The sequence below is a fragment of the Motacilla alba genome, chromosome 3 (genome assembly GCF_015832195.1).
Source record: "Motacilla alba alba isolate MOTALB_02 chromosome 3, Motacilla_alba_V1.0_pri, whole genome shotgun sequence".
NCBI lineage: Eukaryota > Metazoa > Chordata > Aves > Passeriformes > Motacillidae > Motacilla > Motacilla alba.
In genome coordinates, this window is record NC_052018.1 from 7,602,629 (window position 1) to 7,627,620 (window position 24,992).

The 24,992-nt window shown below is 41.0% G+C and overlaps 2 protein-coding genes across 2 annotated transcripts; one reads left to right on the plus strand and one right to left on the minus strand.

Moving 5' to 3' along the window:
* Positions 1-1,737: 1,737 nt before the first annotated feature.
* Positions 1,738-6,618, plus strand: MRPL19 (mitochondrial ribosomal protein L19). The gene is made up of 6 exons (XM_038133123.1): positions 1,738-1,850; positions 2,071-2,182; positions 3,802-3,920; positions 4,460-4,594; positions 5,350-5,531; positions 6,265-6,618. Exons 1-6 carry the CDS (start codon positions 1,793-1,795, stop codon positions 6,478-6,480), a joined length of 822 nt encoding a protein of 273 aa, XP_037989051.1. The 5' UTR covers positions 1,738-1,792; the 3' UTR covers positions 6,481-6,618.
* A 143-nt stretch (positions 6,619-6,761) lies between these two features.
* On the minus strand, positions 6,762-24,798 carry GCFC2 (GC-rich sequence DNA-binding factor 2). Its single transcript, XM_038133122.1, has 18 exons — positions 24,325-24,798; positions 23,070-23,177; positions 21,454-21,615; positions 20,740-20,958; positions 19,699-19,778; positions 18,679-18,794; positions 16,754-16,940; positions 16,155-16,278; positions 14,411-14,489; positions 13,132-13,244; positions 12,182-12,381; positions 11,628-11,781; positions 11,232-11,353; positions 9,993-10,069; positions 9,741-9,807; positions 8,867-9,013; positions 8,399-8,523; positions 6,762-8,087 (listed from the first exon to the last, which is right to left on the minus strand). The coding sequence occupies exons 1-18, from the start codon at positions 24,677-24,679 to the stop codon at positions 7,973-7,975; spliced, it is 2,550 nt and encodes an 849-aa protein (XP_037989050.1). The 5' UTR covers positions 24,680-24,798; the 3' UTR covers positions 6,762-7,972.
* Between the last annotated feature and the right edge of the window lie 194 nt (positions 24,799-24,992).

Genomic DNA, 24,992 nt, shown 5'->3' on the forward strand with positions numbered 1-24,992 from the left:
TCTTCCAGCGATTGTAAAGCGATCCATATTCTCATAGATGTTGTTATATAGGCAAGAAGAGTAGGGAGGCAGCCCTTCTCCTACCCTGCCTCATGTGACAGAATGAAGAAACTCAAGGGGAGTGTCTTGCCCCTGTATATCAAACTCAAGAAAGCTGTTCCTGAAAAAAGAGACCCAACAACACGTGGTCCAGTGTCTTGATGCCAGGGTCCCTCAACAACCCACACAGGAACTGGGAAATACACAGGGGCAAGTTTCTGGGCTCTGCAGAGCAGCTTAAGGGAAGCGAGGTTCTCTTGGGAAGCCCTGAGGTCAGGGCAGTTCCAGCCCATCAAAGCAGTTTTGTAAGCCTGCAATCCACAGTGGTCAGTCAGGGAGTTAAAAGTGGCTCCCTGACACTGAAACATCCAATTCTCTTCTTTAAAGACAGTTGTGAGCTACAAATGTGCAGTTTCCCAAGTCATAGCCCACACATCTCCTTACAGCTATTTTGTTATCTCCTCAATCAGCATTAAGGTATTGGAATTACCCTTACATGATAATTTCTCACCCCCTGAAAAATATTATTCCACCTTTTTAATAAAGCTCACATAAGGGATAAGAACATAAAAGATTAAACTTGAGGAGGAGTGGTGTGCTCAGTACTGGTGGATTTTTTTGCATTTTAAGGGTCAGAGTGCCCTCTTCTGTCCCATCCGTGTCCTGCTGATTAACTCGCTGTTAACCCGCAGATTACAGAAACCTGTGACTTGTCTTCTGCACACCTTATCGTCTACTGAAGCACAGCTAAGGAACGAAGCACCAGATCACAAAGCAGGAAATTATTCGTGTTAATTTGGGGGCTTGGGCAGTCATCTGCAACCAATAAAAGGGGTTGGGGGACCATCACAGGCAACATGATGGATCTGATTAGTTCATGGGGTCAGGGATGTTTTGAAGTGAATCTCTGCAAGGTTTAAACAGCGGGGTGTTATTTATAGACCTACATTTAGAATTCACCTTCCTCCTCCCTCTGTAAGCACTAATTGAATCCAGACTGATGGCCAAGGAAACCTGACTGACACAAACATATTAAAGATACCTCAACAGTACTTTTGCATATAATCATTTCCAAACTAATCTTGGTGAAAAGCACTGGGGCTGCAGGATATCTGAATTACGGACAGAGATAACGATGGCCTCGAAAAATATTTTTAGCTGAGTGTTTTTATCATGAAAACAGAAGTGTGTTTCTTGAAAACATGCCATCACTTTCATGCGGCAAAGCCAGAATTCATAACCTCTGGCGGATCCCTGTGGTGCCCAAGGAGCTGCCAGCGGTGCCTGCGCTGTGTTGTGATGATCCCGGGGATGCACTGGGAGCTCCAGCTCCGCATCCCAGGGACAGCAGCTGCCCCTCTCCCCTGCTCTGGGGCCGCGGTCCTCCTGCCAAAATCGCCCTGAGGGACGGAGGTGACAGGGTTTGTTTCCCTCCACCCTCAAATCCCAGGACGGGTTGGCTTGAGAGGGTCTTTAATGACCCTTCCAGCCCCTGCCCTGGGGCAGGGACACCTCGCACTAAACCAGCCCCTTCTAACCCGGCCTGGAACACTTCCGGGGATGGGAAATGCACAGCTCCTCCGGGCGGTCCGACCCAGCGCCTCACCACCCTCACGGCGAGGAATTCCCTCCCGCTATCCGACCCGAACCTGCTCCAGCTCGGCACCGCCCCGTGAGGCGGCACCGCCTCCGCGCTCCGTCCCGACGCGCTTTGTCCCCCCGCGCCCGCCGTAGCGGCCGCGCCGCAGCCGCCATGGCGGCCGCCTGTGGGAGGCTGGTGCCGCGGGGCGCCGCCATCGCCCTGCCCGGCCGTGAGCACCGCGCGGGCCCTCACCCTCACCCCCGAGCACCCCCGGGCACCCCCGAGCCTCCCCCGGGCCCGGCGCCCTCCCCCTGCCCTCCCTGGCCCACAGAGCGCGGGGGAGGAGGCTCCTGGCCTGGCGGGCTGGTTGTGGTGTCATGTCCTGCTTTGGTGGGGAGGGGTTAAACTTGAAATCACGGGTGTTTTAAACGTTGTTTCGTATTTTACAGGGTATTTTTCTTTATCGGGGTATCGAGTGAGCAGCGATGGAAAGCCACCGAAATTCCAGCCGCCTCCGAAGCCCGTCATTATCGACAGGAAGACGCAGAAGGAGGAGAGCAGGTGAGGGTGCCGCTGCTCACCTGGGCTGTGCTCGGGCTGCTCGCTGTGTGAGCACGCACTTAGAGAGCCAAGGAATTACTACACACACAAAAAAAATACCCCAACACAGTTTGGAAAATTCTAGCAAAGATCATTTGTGTTGGAATATGCTCAAAACACCTTCAAATACTGTTTCTGGAGTTTGTGAAAGCAATGAAACATGAAAAAAATGTAGAGCAGTAAATACTATTGAAAATTTGGAGATAATGTGGGAGATTATATCTGTTAAAGGCGTCTCTTTAGCGTGCCAGGGGTGACAGGGACACAGGTCCTGTGTCTGCCATTGCCTTGGACCTCAAGGCTGGTTGTGCATCACTGGTTGTGACATGGACCTGATGTCTCTGGTAGCCTTCATGAGATGTCTCATTCTGGGTACTGTTGATGTCACTTCAGCCCATTTCACAGAATCACAGAATGGTTTGGGTTGGAAGGGCCCTAAAGATCATCTCGTGCAAATCCCCCCTGCCATGGGCAGGGACACCTCCCACTAGAGCAGCTTGCTCCAAGTTCCATCCAGCCTGTTCATGAACACTTCCAGGATTGGGGCATCCACAGCCTCTCTGGGTTTTAAACCAAATTTGCACTGCTTTAAATGACCCAGTGGTTCAAACTGCAGTGCTGTGTCTGGAAGAAGAGTGGTGGCCCTGTGTTGTTCATCTGCCCCTTCCAAAAACCTCACTTTGAAGATCATGAGTAGGTTTGGTGTTGTTTGCTGCCTGTGGGGCTGCCTGTGGGCAGCAGCACCAGCAAGAACCTCTGCTGCCCCCACAGCCCCATAAGGTTTGTAGGGCAGATTTGCATTTGTCCTCTTCTCTGTTGGGTCCTTCTCTCCTGGCCAGATCCAGGACTTTTAAGATGGATCTGTCCACCTTCATCCATCTGCTCTGAGGGCAGGTGGTCTTGCCATCCAAACCTGAGTGAGCACATCCAAATATCTGTTGGAAATGGTTCTCAGCTCAAGCCAGTCCATGTCAGGAAGTATGCACTCAGCTCAGCAGTCAATAACTGAGGTCCAGGCCATGGGGAAATTCTTTGGCATGGTTTAATTTTTTTGTAGCAAAAAAATAGTTTTACCAGTCTCTTTAAGCTTCTGTAACACAAAAGGACATTTATGTGGTGTGTCCTGTAGAATCAATTTGTGAAAGCTGTAATAGATTATTCCATAGCTGTTACTAAGGTCAACAAATAGTAAGTGTTCTGTCATGGGGATTACAATTAAACCATGAAATAACGTGTTTCTAAGCTGTGACAGCACTAATTGAACTGGCCTCTTTCAGTCAGCTCCTCTGAGACCACCATGTATTACTGGTTTGGGAAAAAATCTCTTTAAAAAGAACGACAACAAAAGAAGCCGACAAAAAAGCCACATAAAAACCCAAAACCAATATCAGAACCCCACAAAAACTCCTTATAAATAACGAAAGACAATAATTAAATAAAATTGGTGACTTCTGAAACTGCAGTTCATATCTCTGAAAAGGCAACAGCTGGCAAATCTTAGGCCAAATACTTGGAATTGTCTAATATTTTAATGCAAATGCTTTTGTTTCATACTTCTAAAAGTTTGGCTTTTCTTACAGGTTTCTGAGCCCTGAATTTATACCTCCCAGAGGGAGAACAGATCCTCTTAAATACTACATAGAAAGAAAGGATATGATACAGAGAAGAAAAGTGTTCAACATCCCAGAATTCTATGTTGGTCAGTGTCAGCACTAAAACTTTTGTAATTCTGGCAGTATTTTACATTGTGTGGGGTGTTAAAAAGTGTGGTCATATGTAGAATAGCATAAAACACAAAGTCTCAGGTGTGTTTGATCAACTAGGACATGTTTCTATATGTAGTACTTTGTGTGTTAATCTCATATTTACATCCTGATTAATTAAGAGTAATTCTTATGTCCTCCTTATGTGGAATCCTGGCCCTTGAGCATATGGTTTACCAGTACAACTAAAGAAAAAAAATACATTAGATTAATTATATTCAATTGGAATAGGGAAGAGCAGAAAAATAAAGGTGAAGCTTGCAGTTAACCTGCAGTACCACTTCAACCTGTATTAATTCAGGTTTTAATTTAATTAATTAAAACCTTAGCAGTTTTTTCTGTTTCTGGCATTTTTGATGGGAAGCAAAAGTATTTTCAAAACGCACCTGAATAGATGCACTTTGCCTGATTCTTCCCACATTTTGGCACGTATTAAGTGGGACAGGCTGTTAATTTGAGTCCATTTTTCTGGCAGGCAGTATACTCGCCGTGACGACTGCGAATCCCCTCGCCAGTGACAAATCCAGCCGCTTTGTTGGGATCTGCATCCAGAGGGGAGGGAAAGGGCTCGGCGCTACCTTTGTCCTTCGGAATGTCATAGAAGACCAAGGTGGGCTTTCAGCTGTGGTAATTATGCTGCAAGTGTTCAGCAAAAAATGTGCTATGTGGTAGAAATTTAGTCTGTGGGGAGGAAAACAGCAGATTGAAGTGAAAGTATCAGTCTGCCTGTTAGAGTACTGGGCAAGTTTAAAACTGCGTACACAGAAATGCTGATGTGCTCTGTACTTGAAGGTATGGAACTGCACAGTAATTTTTAGACATTCTGTGATGGTTGTGCTTATGTCTGAGTCTGGGTTGTCTGTTGCCATGTAAATACCAGCCCAGTTTGAGCACTGTGTTTTCATGAACTAGGGATGTAGGTGTGAACTGTTTTAATAAGCAACAGATTAGAAGAGTTTTATCACAGGTTCATATTCTGGATTATGACAAAAGCAGGGGCAGTGCAAATAGTGAAGTTCTGAGGGCAAATATGAAAGGAGTGCATGTCTCTTCATACACCCTACACCTACACTGAGATTCATAATTAACAGCCATTGTAACCAAAAGGAAATAAAATTTAAAACCCAAGCTCGTGTTCCTTAAATTTGAGCCATTCAAGTCTCTTATACAGAATGGCTTCAAAGATTTGATTTACAGAAAAATGTGCAGACACAGTGCACGAGTATGATCACAAGTGCACTGCAGTGCTCTGAGGAGTAAAAAGCAGTTTGCAATGATGCAGGAATGTGTAACTGAAGCAATACTGCTTGGGTGTTAGTATTTCTCCTGAATTTGGTGCATTAAGCCAGGCTTTCTGTCTCTAAGGGGTTGAAATCTGTTACGAACTGTACAGCCCTCGAATCCAGGCGATTGAGGTGCTGAAGCTGGAGAAGAGGCTGGATGAGAACCTGATGTACCTGCGGGATGCCCTCCCCGAGTACAGCACTGTCGATGTCAATATGAAACCCGTGCCTCGGATGGAGCACGAGGAAATTCCTGTGAACAAGGTAGGAGCCATGTGCGTCAGAGGGAAAGCACAGGATTATTTACAGCTTCCATTTATGACTTATCCTGGCAGGCTGGAGCAGCTCTTTGCTACATCAGTTACCAGGGTGACAAAAGAAGATAAAATGAGGCAAATCTTTGTGCCATTTGTTTAATGAAAGAATGGTGAGAATGTAAAACACCTACCATCCTCTGGAGTTAGTTTTGAAAACATGCAAAGAGAAGCCTCCACATTCCTCTGTAGAACTGTGCAGAAGGGAAAGCTTTTCTTACAGGAATGTTATTATTAACGTAGTTACTGATTCAGGAGTGGTTGGTGTAGGGAAACAAGGTGAGAAAGATGGAAGAGTCACCTAAAATCTTCATCTCAGGGAAGATCCAGAAACTGTCAGACCCTGCCAGAGTGTTGTGTAGAAACTCAGTATGGCAATTCCTCCCTTTTCCTCTTGTGCTACTTTTATTTTTTTCTTAATAAGGAGCAAAAGTACAAAAGATGAGTTAGCTTCAATTTATGTTTCGATTAAGGACTCTGTGGTAAATCAAGCCAGTGTTAATTAAAAAGTTTTACAAGATACTATGATAACAATCATAGTATCATAGTAGTTACTAAACAACACACTGACAGATTGGTCAGTTTTCTCTTACTTTTTGCTAGATCACAATCAAAAATCTAATTCCTTAATACCTTTTTATTGTTTTGGGGGGTTTTTTATATTTTTTAATCTTTCACTCTAGGTGCAGGTACGAATGAAACCTAAACCATGGTCAAAACGGTGGGAAAGACCGAAATACAATATAAAGGGAATCAAGTTTGAGCTACCAGAACATAAAATGCAAGCAGCACAGAAATGGAGCCAGCCATGGCTGGAGTTTGACATGCTGAGAGAATATGATACTTCAAAAATAGAGGAAAAGATTCGGAAAGAACTGAGTGAAGAACTTGAAAAATAATAATGTTTTTTGCAGTCTAGAATTCCTGAGAAAATTAGTATTTTTAGTTTACTGTATGGATGATCAGTTGTCAAGTTTTGTATATACATGGGCAAAGCAACAATAAAGTTAACCTTTCCAGATTTCAGCATGAACAGATTTCTGTGGCTCAAGTGTCCACTGCCCTGTCAACTCCTACAAGTCATTACAAGGAATCTTTCTTCCAGAAACAAACATCTACAGAGCTAAATTGTGACAGAACATCAATTACATTTTTGTCATAGCACAAGGCTGGTGCTAGAGACAAGCTGGCATGAGGCAAAGCAGAACAAGAGAAAAGCAATGAGATCATGAGCTTGTGGTGATTGCTGATCACCAGTTGCATTTTTGTTGCATTCTGAGAGGAAAAACAGCAGAAATTGATTATTAGAAAGTGGCATTTACATATAACATAAATCCTGAAGCTGCTGTATGTTAGTGGAACTGGAAGGGCTTATTTTCATACAACTTCATAACATTTTGTCACACATTAAAGAAATGAGCTGTAAGAGTCATTACCACAGTAAAATATTTTATTTTCAAAAAAACCCTAATTATTTTTAATCTTTTGTCTGTAATACTGATCAAACCTATTTACAATTAAAATATTTTACAAAAATATATTTTAACTTAAAAAAATATAAAAAGAAGGCATAAGGATTAAGTCTACAAGAGTTAAATTCTATTCCCAGAAGATTTTGGAGAAATAGTCACGAACATATAGATTCTGTGATGCATTACAGTTTTTACAATGAAACATCACTGTTATTCTGTAACAATATTTATTGCAAATATACAAAATTACAAAACATTAGAAATAATATAATATCCTAGTAAGGATATGAAGAAGTAAAGTTCTGTGGAGCTTACTGGGAAGCAAAGGGAGATTTCTAGAACTCCAGTTACTAGAAAGTAACTGAAGTTGTTCTGTTCTTCTCATCATCACAGTGTCTGCAAATCCTGATTCCTTACCTGCACACTGAGCCCCCCTTGTTTCTGTATCAGGGGCATCATGAATCCTTTTCGCTAGGAATGGCTGAACAATAACCCTACCAAAAATCTCTGTGGACCACAAGTCAGAAGAGCTCAGTGACTGCTGAGTCAAATGGTATTTGGCAATTAGTACTGGAAATAACCTGTCAAGTTGTTTACTGGCTAGCAGTGATGAAGTTCACAGGCACTTTCTGTTTGCAAGTTTCCTTCAAGAAGGATACAGCAGTAAAGCACTGTCACACGTTTTAGAATGCCTGAACCATTGCTTTGACAACTGCAACTTCTAAATACTGCCTAATCTAGGAGTAGATGGCATAGTAAAAAACATTTTGGAAAAACACCTCATGTATTTAGTGAGACCAAGATAGCGATTACCACTACCTCTGAGTAGACAGGATCCACTAATTAAGTTTCATATTAGAACTGGTTTACTGTGAGTAGCAGGCTTGTTTCAGTAATGTAAGCATTCCTTCAAAGGTTTCTATTTCCCAGTCACTGCTTTAAGGTGTTCAAGTTTATGCTCTTCAATGAAGTCTTCTACAATATGCAAAGCTCCAATTTTCACCAACAGGAGAAGAACTTCTTTTGTTTCATCACTGTTTAAGAATTAAAAAAAAAAATTAATAAGTATAATAGCACTTTTATTGACCTGTCTAAACTATAATTTTTGTTTCCTGACTTTGGCTACTCTGATCATTAACAGCACCCAACGTCAACCACCTCAAACTCTCACAGTAAATGAGGACTGCTCAAGTGCTCCTTCACATTACACCCATCTTTTCTTTTTGATACACATATATATATATATATATACACCATACATGAGCATACTTAGGAATTTTTAAAAATTTTAACACAAAAGTATTTGGGAAAGCTCTTGAATCTCAAGGACAGCCTCATCAATTACCTGTGGTTGTCCTTGTGTAGCTCACGAGCACATTGCAGCAAGTGCTGGCTGAAGTTCAGTAATTCAGGGAGAGTTGATCCACCCTTGAGATCTTGAAACCATCTTTCTGGAAGGCATGCAACCACCTGTTTACACAATATTTGGAAAAAGTTTAACAAGCATTTCAATATAACCAAGTCACATCATTTCTGACAGGAACCTTCTGGCAGGTTCAGTCATTATTACTGTGCTTTTTCCTTCAAACCAACACCTACTATCTCTCCAAGAAGTTATGTTTAAGAGCCTACAGACCAGAATTTGCTCTAAAATGCTCTATGCAGCAAGGTTGTTAAAAGAAAAAATTAAAATCAAGTTTTAAATGTTTACTTCTTTTTTTTTTAAATATTCCATCTTCAGTTTTGACCCCTCTTCATGAAAAACAAAAGGCTTTGAGCATACACCCTTCTTGCAACGAACATTATCTTTTACCTTATTACACTTTTCAGTATTTTCTGGCCCTAGCGGTGTGTTTAGGATGTTCAGGAGAAGGTAACGATTCAGCAGCTTGCTCAGTCCCAAATCACGCACCTTGTCTTCCTGGACAATCCCATCCCAAAGAACAACATTGGAGAGCAGCTGCAGTAATGAAGAAACAATCTGTAGAGCTGTTGGCTGTAAGTGTGCTAGAACTGTTACAAGTTTCATAAAAGAAGAACATGGAAAAGTAATATGCGCATCCAATGCAAGTCCTCAAACTCCAGGATTTACACTTTTCAAACTTCTGGTCAGTTAGCCACTAATAAACTGCACAGAGTAAATAACCTAATTAATTTTACAAGTACATCTGTATGTATGTATAGATACACCTGTGTATGTGTACACATGACCTCCCAAGGGTGGGAAGAACATTTTTCCCTTCCTTCTTGGGGGTTTAACAATTTGCTAAGTACAGAAGGCAACTAAGCAAACTGTTAGAGAAGCAAAGACAGAAATGAAAAGGCACATCAACTGCTCAGGACAAGACTACACACAGTCCCTCATGACATGATGATACTACAATTTGTGGCATCACAAAGATTTTTTTGTAGTTCATATCAGTATTATTAGGCACTGAGGGTTTTTCTGTTGCCTCTATCACTGTAAATCCTTACAACTGTCATTTTTGAGCGTGGTGTAAGGCTGTGTTTGTGAGGGTAAAATACCTTGAGGTTAAGCTACCTGAAAATCAACCTGCTCTGAACCAAGGAGGAGGGCAGGCAACATGAATAGCAGGAAAACTGAATATTGTCTGGGATGTTAATATTTCCAGTGAAATGAATTTCAGAGAGGACAAACAGAACAAATCCAGCCCTATTTTCTCTACCTTAACAGCTGACCAAAATCGTCTCTCTTGAAATTTTGAACGTAGTGATGACTTGTCTTCCACAGTGCTGCTCACAGAAAAAAAAAAGAAAAAGTTAAAATAAAGATTATTTTTTGTTGGATTTAAAAGAAGATAAACAGACACCTGATCTCTCAGACATAGATGTCTACAGTATTTCATCTACATCTGTAGGGGAGAAAGGTAGAGGAACTAAAAAAATACAAACTGAAGAGAGTCACAGGGTTAGCTTACCTTTTAGGATACAGAGGAATAAAGACATCTTCCTCTACAGATTTCTTCATTCTTAGGACAACCGTGTTCATCAAATCCTATTAAAAAAGAATTATTAATATGTCCGCAGAAGAAAGATTTCGTATTCCATTTGTAACAACCTCAAAGGTTATTTAGTTCATCCAGAGGTCTGGTATCTTAGAGATAAGTGCAGCTGCCATTTGTATAGAACACACACTGAGACCCTGAATAGAAAATAGAAACAGCAGACAAATCACAGCTGCAATTGTCTATAGGCTTAGCCTAGAGGGTTTCACTGTATCCCTGAGCTATATCCCTAGGTGAGGCCTTTTTTTGCACACTAATCTGCAAGGCAGCAAGAAAACTGAACAGATTAAAGCCAAATCAAGTTATACACATGGGATCTCCATTAAAAGATGTTAAATTCTATGTAAAAAAAAAATCACCATAGCTAGGATAGTAAGTATTTTTGAGCAACATGTTTTCAGGTGCCATAGACTGCCCCCTACCTTTTTTTTTTTAAGCCTATTTATTTAAGTTCTTGCTAAGATCAGTTGAATCACTTGACTTTAAGCCATGGTTTCAAAAGAGCAAACTTTGGAAGGCATAAACATTTTCTTTAGAATATTTATTTTCATACTCAGGGCCCAAACGTCCATCCTATTTCACCACTTAATCCATCCCATTTTCACTAGATAAACTGTCTGATTTACATCAGAATAAACCCCGAATCAGGCTAAGAAAGGCTTCCTAGAGCAACTGTGTATATAAAAGTAATTACTAAAGGATTGCTAGGATTACATAGTAGTTTTCCTCCTCACCAATTAACCAACCTTTGGGGATTCTCAACTTTTAAAATTCTAGGCCTACTTTATAAATAAAAGCTTAAGGGATGCACCACTGAAGCATCACCAGCATATAAATCTCAAATTTGGAGAGATAATTAAATGCAAATAATTGTTATTGCAGGGAAGGAAGATTAGATCTACGAACAGATTCTGGATAGATACAGGCAGAATTTTTCTACTGACAGCAGCTGATTTCTGCCTCATCATCTTCAACAAGGAGAGCATCAGAGAGCTGGAAGTTTAACTGTTAAATCATCTTAATATAAAGTGACAAATCAAAAAAGTAGTCAGAACCAAACAGCTTCAGGGGAATGTTCTCAGTGCCCACAGGAGCACACACAAAAGTACACACAGTGGTGAAGTTCCCCTTTCTCAGTACCACAGCTTTTACCTCTCTTGCTCGGCTGGACTCATTTTTGGAAAGGATTTGTCTTCCAAAGATGTTATTGCAAAGCTGTACAAGGTTCTTTGTCTGTGAAGTAGATAAAGGATCCCACACACTCTTCACAAATGCTGAAAAAAAATAGGAATTTATTTCATTCACAATATGCAATTACTTATCTGCCCTACTTTCAAGCCATTACAATGTAACAGAAGTAAACATGTAAAAAGCTCAGCCTCTCACAAAATAATTTTGAAGATGCCACCTCAGCCCCACTCTGTGGAACTACACAATCATTACATCTTGGAGCACTGTGATATCACCAGCATTATTTGATATTATCATTTTTATTTAAGGTTTGATTGTGTAGCTGCAGTGAACATTTTCAATACAATCTTATCATACCTGTAATTTTGGGAAGAACAGTTTTTTCAATCACTCTAGGCAAAACTTCTTTATCATGATCATCATCTCTTTTTGATTCAGATACATTTCCTGCATCACTGAATTCTTCTATAGCTTTGAACCAGGGCATCTCTTCCAACTCTGTAAAAGTCTGCTGAAAGATGAGTCCTGTTAGTTGTTCAGCTGGTCAGCATTAAGAGAAAAGCTCTATCCAGTAACACCCAAATTCCCACTTAATTTCAGCTTCATCCTCATCACTGAATGGGCCAAAACAACAAAACTAGATTTAAAGCCACAATTTCATGGATGGGATTCTTCAAGTGTCTTCAAAGAACCCAGAAGAACTGTTTTTACAGGAGATGTAGCAAAAGGGACTGGAGGTAAAAGGAAAGGGGAACGTTAAGAATATTCCACAACATGCTTCAGTTTCTGAGGCAACACAGTACCTTTCTTAATTTCTATGCTCTGTGCTAGGTATAGGAAAAAAATAATTCTTCATATTAATACATCATACAAACACAATTTTTAACAAAAATGTCAGCTGATGCACCCACCTCAAGAGGATTCCAACTTATCAACTGAACTCTGATCAACGGGTTTAGTAGCTTAGGCAGGCAGAAACTGATGTAAGCATCACAGTAAGAGTCAGGAAACTTTTCTTTCCATTCCTGGAATTTCAACAGGATTTTTCTGATGTCACAAAAATCTGCATGTACATCTTCAAAGATTTTCCTACTATCCTCTAAAACGTTATCTATGGATAATATTCATTGGGAATAAAAAGAAACAATCACAGAACTTATTGAGGCACAAGCTGAAGGGTTTATGCATCTATAGGACATAAGAGATATTTTTATGAGAATTGCATTTGTTATTTATCTTTGACACACCTGACATTGAAATGGTTTAAAAACAGCTCCCACAAAAACCCAGTTTTAGAGAAAAATAGTGTCAGAAGACCAAGGAAAGGCAAGTTTGTTCATGACCTTTTTCACAGATTTATATAATCACTGTATTTCAAACTTTGTTCCAGAATGATAACATTTCAGGCATGGAAACCCTTCTGCTGTTATATGAAGAAAAGCTATTATACCTTTCCCTCCTCCTCTTCATCCATTCACTCAAGATAATTAAAACACCAACCTTTAATTCACACTCCAACTTCTGGAAATAAATTGACTGTACAGAACACATTGCAGCACTGCACTGAGTACTGCCAGATCAGCTCTGGCATAATCTGACAGAGCTAACCTCTAGTTTGAAAAGCCATGCAGAGTGCTGCCACCACATAACTGACACCACAAGAAATTTACAACCATTCATTCATCCATTCTTCCCAAGTCATTAGTCAGAACTGCCTGGGTGCATTTTTTTCTACAGCATGCAAATAAAAACATGGAACTCAAATGAAGTATTCCTCTACTTTTCCTTAAAAAAAAAAATCATTGAAGAAATATCAACGAGAGATCTTCTTCTAGGACATCACATGAGGACTGTCACCAACCTTTGCTCTTCTGGAACTCCTCCAGCTCTGTGGGAGTCAGCTCCTCATCACTCGACAAGCCCTCATGGTGATCTCCTTCTCCCAATTGCTCCCTCGCCTGCCGCCTGCAAGCCCTGCAGTTTGGAATGAGCTCAGATGAGTTATCCTCTCCTGTGCGTGCAGGAGAGAGCTTAAAGAAAATAATCCAACTTCAAAAAATGTACTTAAAACAAGTCATGAGAAAACAGCCTAAGAAGAGGCAATGGGGGAGCCACAGTGACTAAAGAACTGACTACAAGAACTCCTAAACTGTGGAAAAAGGAGGGGATTTGAGCTCAGAGCAACATCTCTGACCTCCCCCATGAGCCATACAATAACCTTCCCTTCACCTCATCACCACTGATGAGGCTAACAACTCATCCCACCTGAGCATCTGGTGTTGAACTGGATCCTGTCTGACAGTTTAGTGCGTATTTACTGAGTTCTCAGACTGTCCTGTCAGTCTTGGATCTTGTTCAACAACCTACAGGAAAAAGGTAATAGCATCCATGTGCCAGTGGGGTTCTAAAAACTGTTGCAGTGGCATCAAGAGAAACAGGCTGCAAAATCAATGGCTTGAATTTCTACCGCAGGAAAATGATAAATTATATGGAAGTGATATTGCATAAATACTTTTAAACAGCTATTCACACCAATTAGCATTAAAAGTTAATTGCTTTGAGAAGAAGTTGTTATTATTATACCACTTTTCATCCAGTAAAATTTCAAGGTACTTGCTGCTTCAAAGTGTAGTTATGACTTGAGGTACTTCAACTATAAAACTTTCAAAGCTCCCAATAATATGAAAAAGATTTGGTACCAATCTGTGAACACTGTAACATCCAAAATGTAGCATGGGGCTAGAGGTAGATTTGCTTCACTCTCCATTGCCTCTCCAGCAGAAACAATTCTGCCCAATTTTGATATTTATACATAATACAAAAATATATTTTGGTAGAAGTTAATAATATTAAAATATTAATACTATTAAAATAGGAAGAAAAAAAGCTCCCCTCATAATTTTGTCTCACTTAAGAATTTTTAGTTTAAAATATCCAGCTCTATTAGCATTCACGTTCAAATCAAAATAACGCATAGATGGCTTCCATGTACTTCACGTTTTGGAAAGCAAATACTGAAAGATTTTTAGTGTAATCTCATTTAATAATCCTACAGGTTTACAATCATGACTCTAGGAATGACAGGAAGTCAGTGCACAGCACATTTATCAGGGTTAAGTGCACCCCTATGTAAGAGTTACCTTCGGTGCTCACACATTTCCAGAACCTGTGTCTTCTCATCACCTTCCAATTTGCTTTTCACTGGTTTGTCATTCCCACCTATAAGACAGAAAGAGACAAAAAATAAAGTGGTGTGTTTTCAAAGTTCCTGTTTTATTTTAAATCGGGAAACAAAGAACCTCCTTCTATTGTTTTGTTAGGTTTTTTTAATTTGGAAAATAGCCAACAAAAGAACAAACCTAATCAAAACTCTAACATTATCCAGAGTAAGTCAGAGTAAATTCCTTATAGCACTAATAACTAGCTAATGTGCAAAACATGCCAAAGAGAAAGGGTGTACTACTACTGAAGTACTATCATGTAAGAAAAAACAGCCTTTCCACTATATTAAATATAATTAGGAACATAAAAAACAATGCTATGTGCTGCTAAATATGCAAGTGAAGTCTCATTTGTAATGAGCTGGAGATAAAATCATTTTAATAGCAATTCCTACTATGGCATTACCCCATTACCCTTTTCTCCTTACACCTGTCAGTTTGCCACCCCATTTTACAAAACCATCCAGGCTGCTACTTTCTCTCATCAGCAGTTTATCCTCTCATGTAAGAAGACTGAACCCATATGATTTAGTATTTACCAGGATCCAGTACATCTGCCCTCCATCTGTTCCCAGCAGATTGCTCTCAGCTTTGCCTGAACAGTTTTAAAGGGTTTGGTTTTGAAGGTCTGGTTTGTTTGGGTTTTTTAAATAGTACCAGCTAGAGATTCACACAGCATATAAACAATACCTTAATGAGGAAAGAAAATATGAGCTGAGAAAACTGCACTAATTTTTCCTACAGTGACTGAAACAGTTTTCCTTTAGATAAAACCCTTACACAGAGTAGCTTCTCTCTTCATGCTCGGCCACATGGGTGTTACCTCCTGGTTTGAAATCTCCAATCTGGGCACACACATAGCCTTACACACCCTCAGGTAAAAGTGATGCTGCCAATTATACACTCAGCTTTTTCAGATAATCACAGAATTCAATAATAAGGAAGCTTTCTCCAACTTGAAATCTACTGATGCAGTGGTCTTCAGGGCAGTTAGGACTTGGGGAAGGGAAGGAGAGATCTTGACTCCGTTTCAGAAGGCTGGTTTATTATATTATGATATATATTACATTAAAAAAGACCACACCTAACTATACTACAAAGAACAGAGAGAAAGATTCATCAGAAAGCGAGACAGGAATAGAAAGGAATGAATAATAAAGTTCTGTGACTCCCAGAGAGTTCGAGAGCTGTTGCTTTCTTGACTGGTCACCAAGTAGAAACATCCCACATTGACCAATCGAGAAAGCACCTGCTGCATTCCACAGCAGCAGATAACAAATTGTTTACACTTGAAGCTGAGGCCCTCTCAGCTTCTCAAGAGAAGAAAATCCTAGCAAAGGGATTTTCATAAAATATCATAACTACAATCTATTGGAAAACTGACTCTCATTTTTCTTTTTAAATATTGATGGGAAATTGAACAATTAAAAATTGACAAGGTACTTGGTCATGTCATTCAGAGAAATTAAACCAGAGAAAAACAGTATCATGGGCATTACTGAGGTAAGAATTTCAAATGAAGTACAGTATAAGACGCCTACTGACAATGGGAAGGGGAAAGGAGATCAAAAGTGAAAATTAAAATCTTAACCCAAAAATTAACTGTATTTCTGCTCAAAGACAGAAGTTACTTTCTCACTGAAAATTTGAACTTAGTACTAACTTGTCAGATGCTGAACATAAGCAGATTCATTTTTCAGCTCCTCTTGCCTTCGCTTCGATACTCTCACGGCTCGTTGCTGAAGAAGGGCATGCACAGCCCACTCCAGTTCATTAATGTCCTTCAGCTGCAATACAGCAAACACCAATTAGGCTTTCAATAGATTTAAATCCCACAAGAAACAAAAACCAGTTTCCATGGGGTTTTTGTATAGCTGTGAAATTAGAACAGAAGTATCATAGTTTGACAAGTAAGTTCCTGGTCATGGGAGTTTTTCAGGCTGAAAACACAAACTACATGCCAGTTACACATCAAGGACTAAGACTTCATACAAAAGGGCTCTCAAGGACACCACTGGTGTCCCTTGTTTTATTGCAGTTTGCTTTTGAGGCACTAGCTACTGAAGAAAATGTATTCACTAACATTTCTTCTCTTTAAAGTTACCTGAAGAAATTCACAACTGCAAAGTGACACAAAATTAAATTTAGATTAAATTTGATTCTGATAGAACTGATTTTTAACTGGGTGGTATCTCTCATTTTTCACTGAAAGAATATACCTTTATCATCTTAAAAAAAAAAAAAAGAGGAAAATATACATACTTTTTCATTCAAACAGTTTATCAAGTTTTCTACATATGTTTTCATGGTCCTGTAGAATTTGTAATTCATAGCTGCATCTGAAGACTTCTCCAACTCCTGGACAGACATCTTTGAGCTCTCAATATCCTCCATATATTTTTCATACTCTCTCTGGTGGGCACGGTGCACATCCTGTAAGGACGTTATCCTAAAAGAGAGAAACCCAGATAATCAGAGCTATTGCCAACTTAACTGCTGATGCACTCCAAAACATTTATAATCATATACAAAATCTTTGCCTGTGCTAATAATAGCACTTGCATTTGACCTGAGCAGCACTGAAAGATTTACCCATGCCAACATTTACAGGGTAGGGACAAACTTCATGCTTTGGCAACCCAAATGTCATTTATATGATGCCAGTTTTGAAAGCACCACAGGTATTTTACCTGGACTCCTCAATACACCACACTTCCCAAAACCATAAAAGCCAAAATTACATGGTATCAAATTATAAAATAGATTCTACCCGATGTAATCTGGTAAAAACTACAGCTCACATCAGCATGTCCATATCAGTTAATAAAAGCTGCATGGACAGAAGTACCTGTAGCATTCACAATGTGCTCACCATTAAATACAATTCAACTGACAACTCTTACTATTGTGTGATCAACACCAAAAACTTCTGTCTACAGCTATCTCTAGTGGACAGGTAGCACACAAACATTTACATATATTACAACTCTGCTTCCTCTCTTTTTTACCCCTTCCCTCCTTACATATCCCAAGTGTTTGCTCAGTTTGAGCAGGTCTGTAACAGAATCAAGGCACCGACCACAATTTATTTCACCTTCCCAAAGAAACACTTCCCAAAGAAAATAGTTTAATTAAGCTATTGCATTCTACTGTGCTACAAATTAAAAAGAAAAAAATATTAATTTATTTCAGCACTTAATATGCTAAAAACATCTAAAAACAAAACAGGTTTGTACCTACACCAAACAGGTTCTTCCTCCCATTCCTGCTGTTTCCCAGACAAATTTCCCACCCTTGACAGCTGTATTCTTATGTTTTCTTATTTGATTCTGTACATAAATTCCTGCTTCAGTTAACTCAATTCCCTTCAGATGATTAAAGCTAAGAAAGCATACAATTCCACAAAAATATTTAGTCCAACTTAGTTTCACTTCTCTAAACAAATGTGGCAGTGATGGTCTGTACAAAGCAAAGATTACACACAGAGCTTGGTGCAAGCTCACAGCACAACTTACATCCCGCTTGTATTAAGTTACTTGTCTAAACTTATCTGAACAGCTGCCTCCCTGTGCTGGGAAGGATGACAGGGGATGGCTTACCTTGGGATGCCTGACACCAGCTGTCCTTCCCACACACCCTCTAGGAGGCTCCCATGTCCAACCAAGGACACTTCAGCTGCCCACACAGCAGCTGAGCTCCTCAAGAGGAGTCACAGCCTGGCACAAAACTAAAGAAAAAGATCCAGGCACGTTCTGAACAGGCTGTAAAACACTTGGGCTGGTTTAGGAAATACTGGGCTATTTTTGCAGCTGGTATAAGAACTACCATAGGAGCATTGGAAGTGCCAGCTCCACCTGCCCCAAGTGAAATTCTGCTTGCTGGGAAAACATAACATTGAACCAAGGCTTCTGTCAAGAACCACCAGTAACCATAAAAAGCTGCTGCCAAATAAAAGAATTTACTTTCTAAAGTTCAAGTTGACAGAAACACTCTTGGAAATTCCAAATGCTCCCCTGAAATAAAGCATTATCACATAAAGTAAGAAATTTGTAGTACTCCATTAGACATCATTACACTTGGTAACAACCCAAATAAAGCTCAATGCTCTGGAAAAAAAGAGTAAGACTTCAAAGCTGTTGCCTCATTCTGTGACAAAAACTCAGACAACTAGTAAGTTAAGGAGTTACCTTTCAGTCAATCTCTTCTTCACAATTTCCAGATTCACAGGTGGTAGAGAAACAGAGGTATCAAATTTGGGTTTGGTTGGTTGATATTTACACACAGAAGCATCATCACAAATTTCCTACAAAAATTAAGTGTCAGTTTTTAATACATCATTTACACAATTTGTCCCCTTGCAACTCTACAGATCAACAAGACATATCATTTGAATACTAGACATCTGATACAAAGATATATATTTAAATCACAAAAAAATCTAGACAAAACCCAATCAAATCAAGCATTATTCCATAACTAACAAGGTCTACAGCTATAAATTGCTGCTGTTTCCTGAGGAGTAGAATTAACTTTTCCATAAGCAAGTGGAGTATGAGGACTTAAGATCATACTGGATTTGAACACCAGTCTCAGAAAGGTGTAACTTTCTCTCATTCCTCTACTCCCCAAATTAGAAAAACTTCTACAGATGTCAATTCTGACTTCAATAAAGAGCTGGTTATTCAGATACTCCTAAGTGATCCAAGCCAGAGCCAAAACTTCCAGCATATCAGAATATAGCTTGTTTTTGCCAATTACTTAGTGAGAAAAAGACAGCATTCTGCTGAACTGTGAAGAGAGCTCAGATTGCCACTCAACAGAAATTTAGCAGAATAAAAGAATAATTTTTGCTTTGCAACTTTGCAACATTTGTATCATTTGCATACTCTTGCTTTCAAGATCCCTTGCGCAGCAGCAAAAAAATCAGAGTTCAGAATTTTCTTCTCTGCTTCTTGTGATCTCTTATCACAACAGGTATCTGTCTCTGGGGCTGACACCACCACACTGCTTCTCAACAGCCAGACAGATTACAGATTTTCATTATCATCTTCCCATATTTCTAATCATCTTTCCCAGAAGAATCAGGGGAAACTTCCTTAAATCCTCCCTAATGAGAGGGCAAAACAGAAATAACAACAGTACCCCAGAAAAGCTCTCTTGCCTATAAGCAAAAAGCAACTTCCAATGGTTAGGAAAGCATGTGTCACCTGAGAGAGTTTAACAGCTTTCTTTATTTGCTGTTCTTCCCACTTGGCTTCATCGTCACTTGATGCATCACCCAGAGACACTGGAAGGTAAAACAACTGTTATTAGATCTAACTACACCCTTTAGTTTTTCCCCTCCATCTAAAGCAACAATTGCTCTCCCAGCCAACACTGAGAAGTGATACACACAAAAAACAGCAGATGAAAAACCTGCAGATGGAGGACTGAAAAACTGAAAGGCAAGGAAGGCTTGGAAAAGGCTACTGGGATTTGTAGGATTCACACTAACATTAATTCCCCCAACTGTTTCTCAGACAACTACTACTGCAGTAGGAGACACAAACATCTTGTTTTTATTTCTCAAAACAAAGTTTACATGTATAATACATGTAAACAAGAGTGTAAGTATAGACCAAGACATGACACCCAACAAACCCCTGAGCATTCCAGAACATACACTCAACTACAGATACAAAAACATCTCATTAGCATTAAATTGAATGGCAGATTCTGCTCACAGATATGCATTCCTTATAGCCCTTATTCAAATACTTAAGTAAACCTGTGCTTCATAAACAACACTATAAGCAGCTCTAAGCGAATAAAAACAATGGAAAAGCCAATTATGTTTTGCATGCAGTAGGTTTGTTTACTTCTGAATGGCTGGAATGCTGGTTTTGTTTGTTTGTTTTTCATTTTTCAAATTTATAATGTCAGTGCAGGAAGAGCACTTAAAAGACCAGACCAGAAGCAGGAGGCAGGACTTAGAATAACTTTATTCACAGTAAATGTGCCTCTTACAAGGCCATTTTTTTGCAGTCAACAAGTCCAAAAATAATTCTGTAAACATTTCTTAAAGTATCCTGCACCACCACAAGTGAGACCTAAACCAGGTTTATGACCCATATAAATAAACCTCAAGTACCAACTGCACAGCCTTTTTCCAAGAGCCCTGAGGAGCAAAGCTTCCCTCCTTACTGGAAAAGTCCCATGTGGCTCCAGAGACTAAAACAAAGCCTCTGGGAGAAACACCACACACTCACCCATGTCTTCAGTCATCCTCTGCCTAAGAGTTCTCATTTTAGGAGCAAAATCGAGATTCTTTGTTTCAGACTCATCTTCACTCTCCAAATCACTGCTTCCTCTTCTCTGAAGGACCTGAGGACTGTTTGAAACATCCAGGGCAAGATAATCAGCCTCTGTCCTGGCTAAGTGACGCTTCCTCCGAGCAGCCTCAACGTGAGCTGCACTGGGGATATTGCCTGCAACAAAGATGGAGAAAATCTAAGGAAAAGACTAAAAGCAACACTCTATCTAATGCCAATCATCACAACTGTTCAGCACCACTGTACAACTCTGGATACAGAACACAAGATGGTTTTCTACAATGGTTGCCACGTAGAATATAAGGAGATGAAAAAGTAGCTCTCAGCCTCAAAGTGAGGTTTTCTTTTCACCTCATGAAGGGAATTGTGCATCACTAAAGAGGAATTTTCTGCTGCTTTCCTTCTATAACCAGGGCTCATAATTTCTGCTCCATTCCCAAAATTAGCACAGAAAGACAACAAATGTTTGCAACTATGGGGGAACTACTATTCTTCCAGAAGGGTAGTCCTGACTCACACCTAACAGATGCCCATACCTTAAGTGGTTTAAGCTGAGTGGAACTCATCTCACCTAACTTGTCATGTACTTCAAACAAAATGTTCTAAAATAGCTTTCTTGGAGAAAAAAAGAAAAAAAGCCAGGGAACTAACCTGGTGATAAATCCTTCCTCCTTTGTGGAGAGCTGGATTCATTTTCAGAATCTGAGCTGTTGTAATCCTCATTCAGTGAAGAATAAGTTTCATCCTCATTGTCCTCATCCTCTTCACGAGCATCTTTGGTGTTGCCAACTCCAGGCTCCAACTGACAGATTTCTTCATTACAGGGGAAAAAAGTATGATCCATTATTTCAGTTTCAGCTGCTGGAACATGATGTGCCATAACTGGTTACCAGAAATTACTTACACCTTGCTGCAGCAAAGACTGGCCCCTTGTCTAGCTCCACCTGTTCTCATCAAAACATGTCAAATTGTAACACCCCAAGACAGTCACTTACAAGCCAATTCTTGTATTGAATAAAAGCATCTTTGATGATGCTTCCCATAGAAAGACTGTGAGTCCTTCTGAGACACAGAGTGTATTTACAGGCACAAAAGCAATGAGATCAGCCCTCAGATAACAACTAATTAATATTCTGATTGCTTACAGCATATTTGGATTCTTGACTTAAAAAACTGCATTTAGAAAGCACTTTTTTTAAAGCATTAACAATGAGGGAGCTCTTAGTAAAACTATAAACATTTATATCTATCTTGTCTCCAGTTATTATCAAATTCTTTAAAAATATTGATTTCTCTTCGTCTACCACTACTCTTTCAGTAAATCATAAGATTACTGAACAACAGAAAGTACCACCTTTTATAAGAATATGATATGCTTTTATAAGAGGTTACTAAGAAAATTTACTATCTCAGCTGAATCACAGCCTCAAAGGGAATTATTGCCCAATCTCAATCTAATTTACTTTTATCAAACATTAGTAAATATGGTATATCTGTGAATTGAGAGAGGTGTCAAAGGGGAAATACATAAAAAGAACTTTTAGATGCATTTGTTTCTAAAACACAGAAACTCCAAATATTCCAACAGGAGAGTTACCACAGAATGGTTTGGGTTAGAAGGCACCTTAAAGATCACCTAGTTCCAATTCCCCTGCCATGGGCAGGCACATCTTCCACCAGACCAGGTGCTCACAGCCCCATCCAACCTGGCCTTGGACACTTCCAGGGATGGGGAGCCTAGCCTCTCTGGGCAACTGACTGTATTCCAATGAAACTAGGGATACTACCAGAATAATCAAGGCTACTGACTGAACTCAATCAAAACATTCAAATGCGGTAAGAGCACACAATTTAATAATGTTTACATTAATTTTCATCAGACAAAATGCTACTAAGCTCACATTTTCCCTCAATGCCAATCCTCAGATCAAACTGCAATCTGACAGCAATAAGCAGTGGATACCTGGCCCATAGTTTGAAAGATATGATGCTGAGGTATAAACTTATCAAAACTTTGTTAACTTTGACGTAGTAGATGGTTCTGCATAATCGGGTTTTCTCAAGAACAGCCCTCAAGTTCTGATAATCTTTTACCAAGGTCAAACTGAAAATTATTTCAGCAGAAACACATTACAATTATAAACCTGTAAACTAACATTGTAAGTATAATTCTGGGTTCAATTAACAAGCAAAAAACATCGAACAGCAGTATTCTTATATCACTCTTCATGTATTTCATAAAATATTTAACTAAACAAAGTACTTACTTTTGCTTTCTTCAGCTTCTGTCTGTGCAGGCAGTAAGCTTTCCTTCTTTTTAATTCTAAAGGTTACTTCGTTGAAGGATGGCTTTTTAACTTTAAAAAACTCTTCACCTATCAGATAAAACAAAGTGATTCTGAGTAACATTCATAAAGCTACCAATATACACACATATATATGAATGTACTGCATACAAAAGTGCATGTAAGCTCTATGTGTGCACAGCATAACTTCTGAATCACGGAATCAATTAGGTTGGAAAGGATCTCGGAGATCAAGTCCAACCTATGACCAAACACCAACATGTCAACAAGCTATGGCACTAAGGGCCATGTCCAGTCTTTCAGTTCTAGATTAATTCTAAATATTACAGTGGCTTTATCACTCATGATCGATCACCTCTTAGGTAAAAACTGCAGCTCAGCCTCCTCTACAGAGCAACACTGCACTGCTGAAAGGCAGGGTCTCTGCAGCTTGCCCCCACCAAGGTGGCTATGTCTTCTCACCAACCACAACAGTAACAGCCCAGAAGTGTCAATTAAACATTCAAGTTTCATTTAGTTAGGATTGTTCATCTTAAGCTTGTTCAGTCACAGAACCACACAGTACTTGTTCTCTCTGGTTTTCTGCAGTTCTAAGAAGATTTCAGATGCTTTCCAACCAAAAGAACATGGACATCAACAATTGCCAAAATACTTTTCACAGCATCACAGAATTGTCAAGGTTGAAAGGACCTCCGGAGATCACCTTGGCCAACCCCTCTGCCAGGGCAGGATCACCTGGAACAGGTGAGACAGGAACGTGTCCAGGTGGGCCTGGAATGTCTCCAGAGAGGGAGACTGCACGCCCTCCCTCGGCAGCTGCTCCAGTGCTCTGCCACCCTTGATGTAAACGAGTTCTTCCTCGTGTTGAGGTGGAACTTATTGTGTTTTGGTTTGTTGCCACTGCTGCTCATCCTACTGCTGGGCATCACCGAAGAGAGTTCTGCACCATTCTCTGGGCACCCACTTTCGAGATATTTAAATGGACCGATGAGACCAGCTCTCTGTCTTCTCCAGACTAACCAGGCCCAGCCCACGTTTAGCACGGGCTTACCGTGCAAAACCTCCCGAGAGCCCTTCCCCCGACACGGCACGGCTGGGTGTGTTTGCAGCGAGGGGCAGGAGGGGCTCGCTGAGGCGGCAGCCCAAGGCAGAGCCCCTCCGCTCCCGGCGCCCCCGGCCGTGCCCTGCGGATGCCACACACTCGATCGCTCCTCACCTTCCCGCTCCTCCTCGCCGCCGAAGCTCAGCAGCTCCTTCCCGGCGCGGCCCGGCCCCGCTGCGGCCCCGGCTCGGCGCTGCCCCGGGCCCGTGCCCGCCCCGGCTCTGCGCGCCCGGCCGCGGGGGCTGCGGGCCGGCTCCTCCGCGGGCAGCGGCCCTTCCGCGCCGGGATCGCCCTCTGCCTCCTCGGGCTCCGCTTCCCGCTCCGAGGGCGAGCTGGCGCCCGAGTCCGGGGACGGGGCTGCGGCCGGCTCCGCCCGCGGCTCCGGCTCCGGCTCCGGCTCGCCCTCGCTGCTGCCGCTGGAGGCTGCGCGCCGCCGGCCGCGGAAGTTGCGCGGCGGACGGCGGAACATCGCTGCGGGAATCGCTCCGGGGAACCGCTCCCGGAAATCGCTGCGGGAATCGCTCCCGGGAATCGCTGCGGGAATCGCTCCCGGGAATCGCTCCCGGGAGCCGCCGCGATCCCAGCGTGGGGCCCGGCGCGCACGCGCGGCGACCCCGGCGCGGGTGGGAGGGAGCTTGGGAGGGACGGAGGGGCGGAAGGGAAAGGTGTAAAAGAACGTAAAAGGCGTTTTTTGGTGATTTGTTGATGCCTAAACGTGTAACTTGTTTTACAAACCGTGAGCCTCTCAGTGCGGGGTCTGCCGAGCTGGGTGAGTGCTCCCC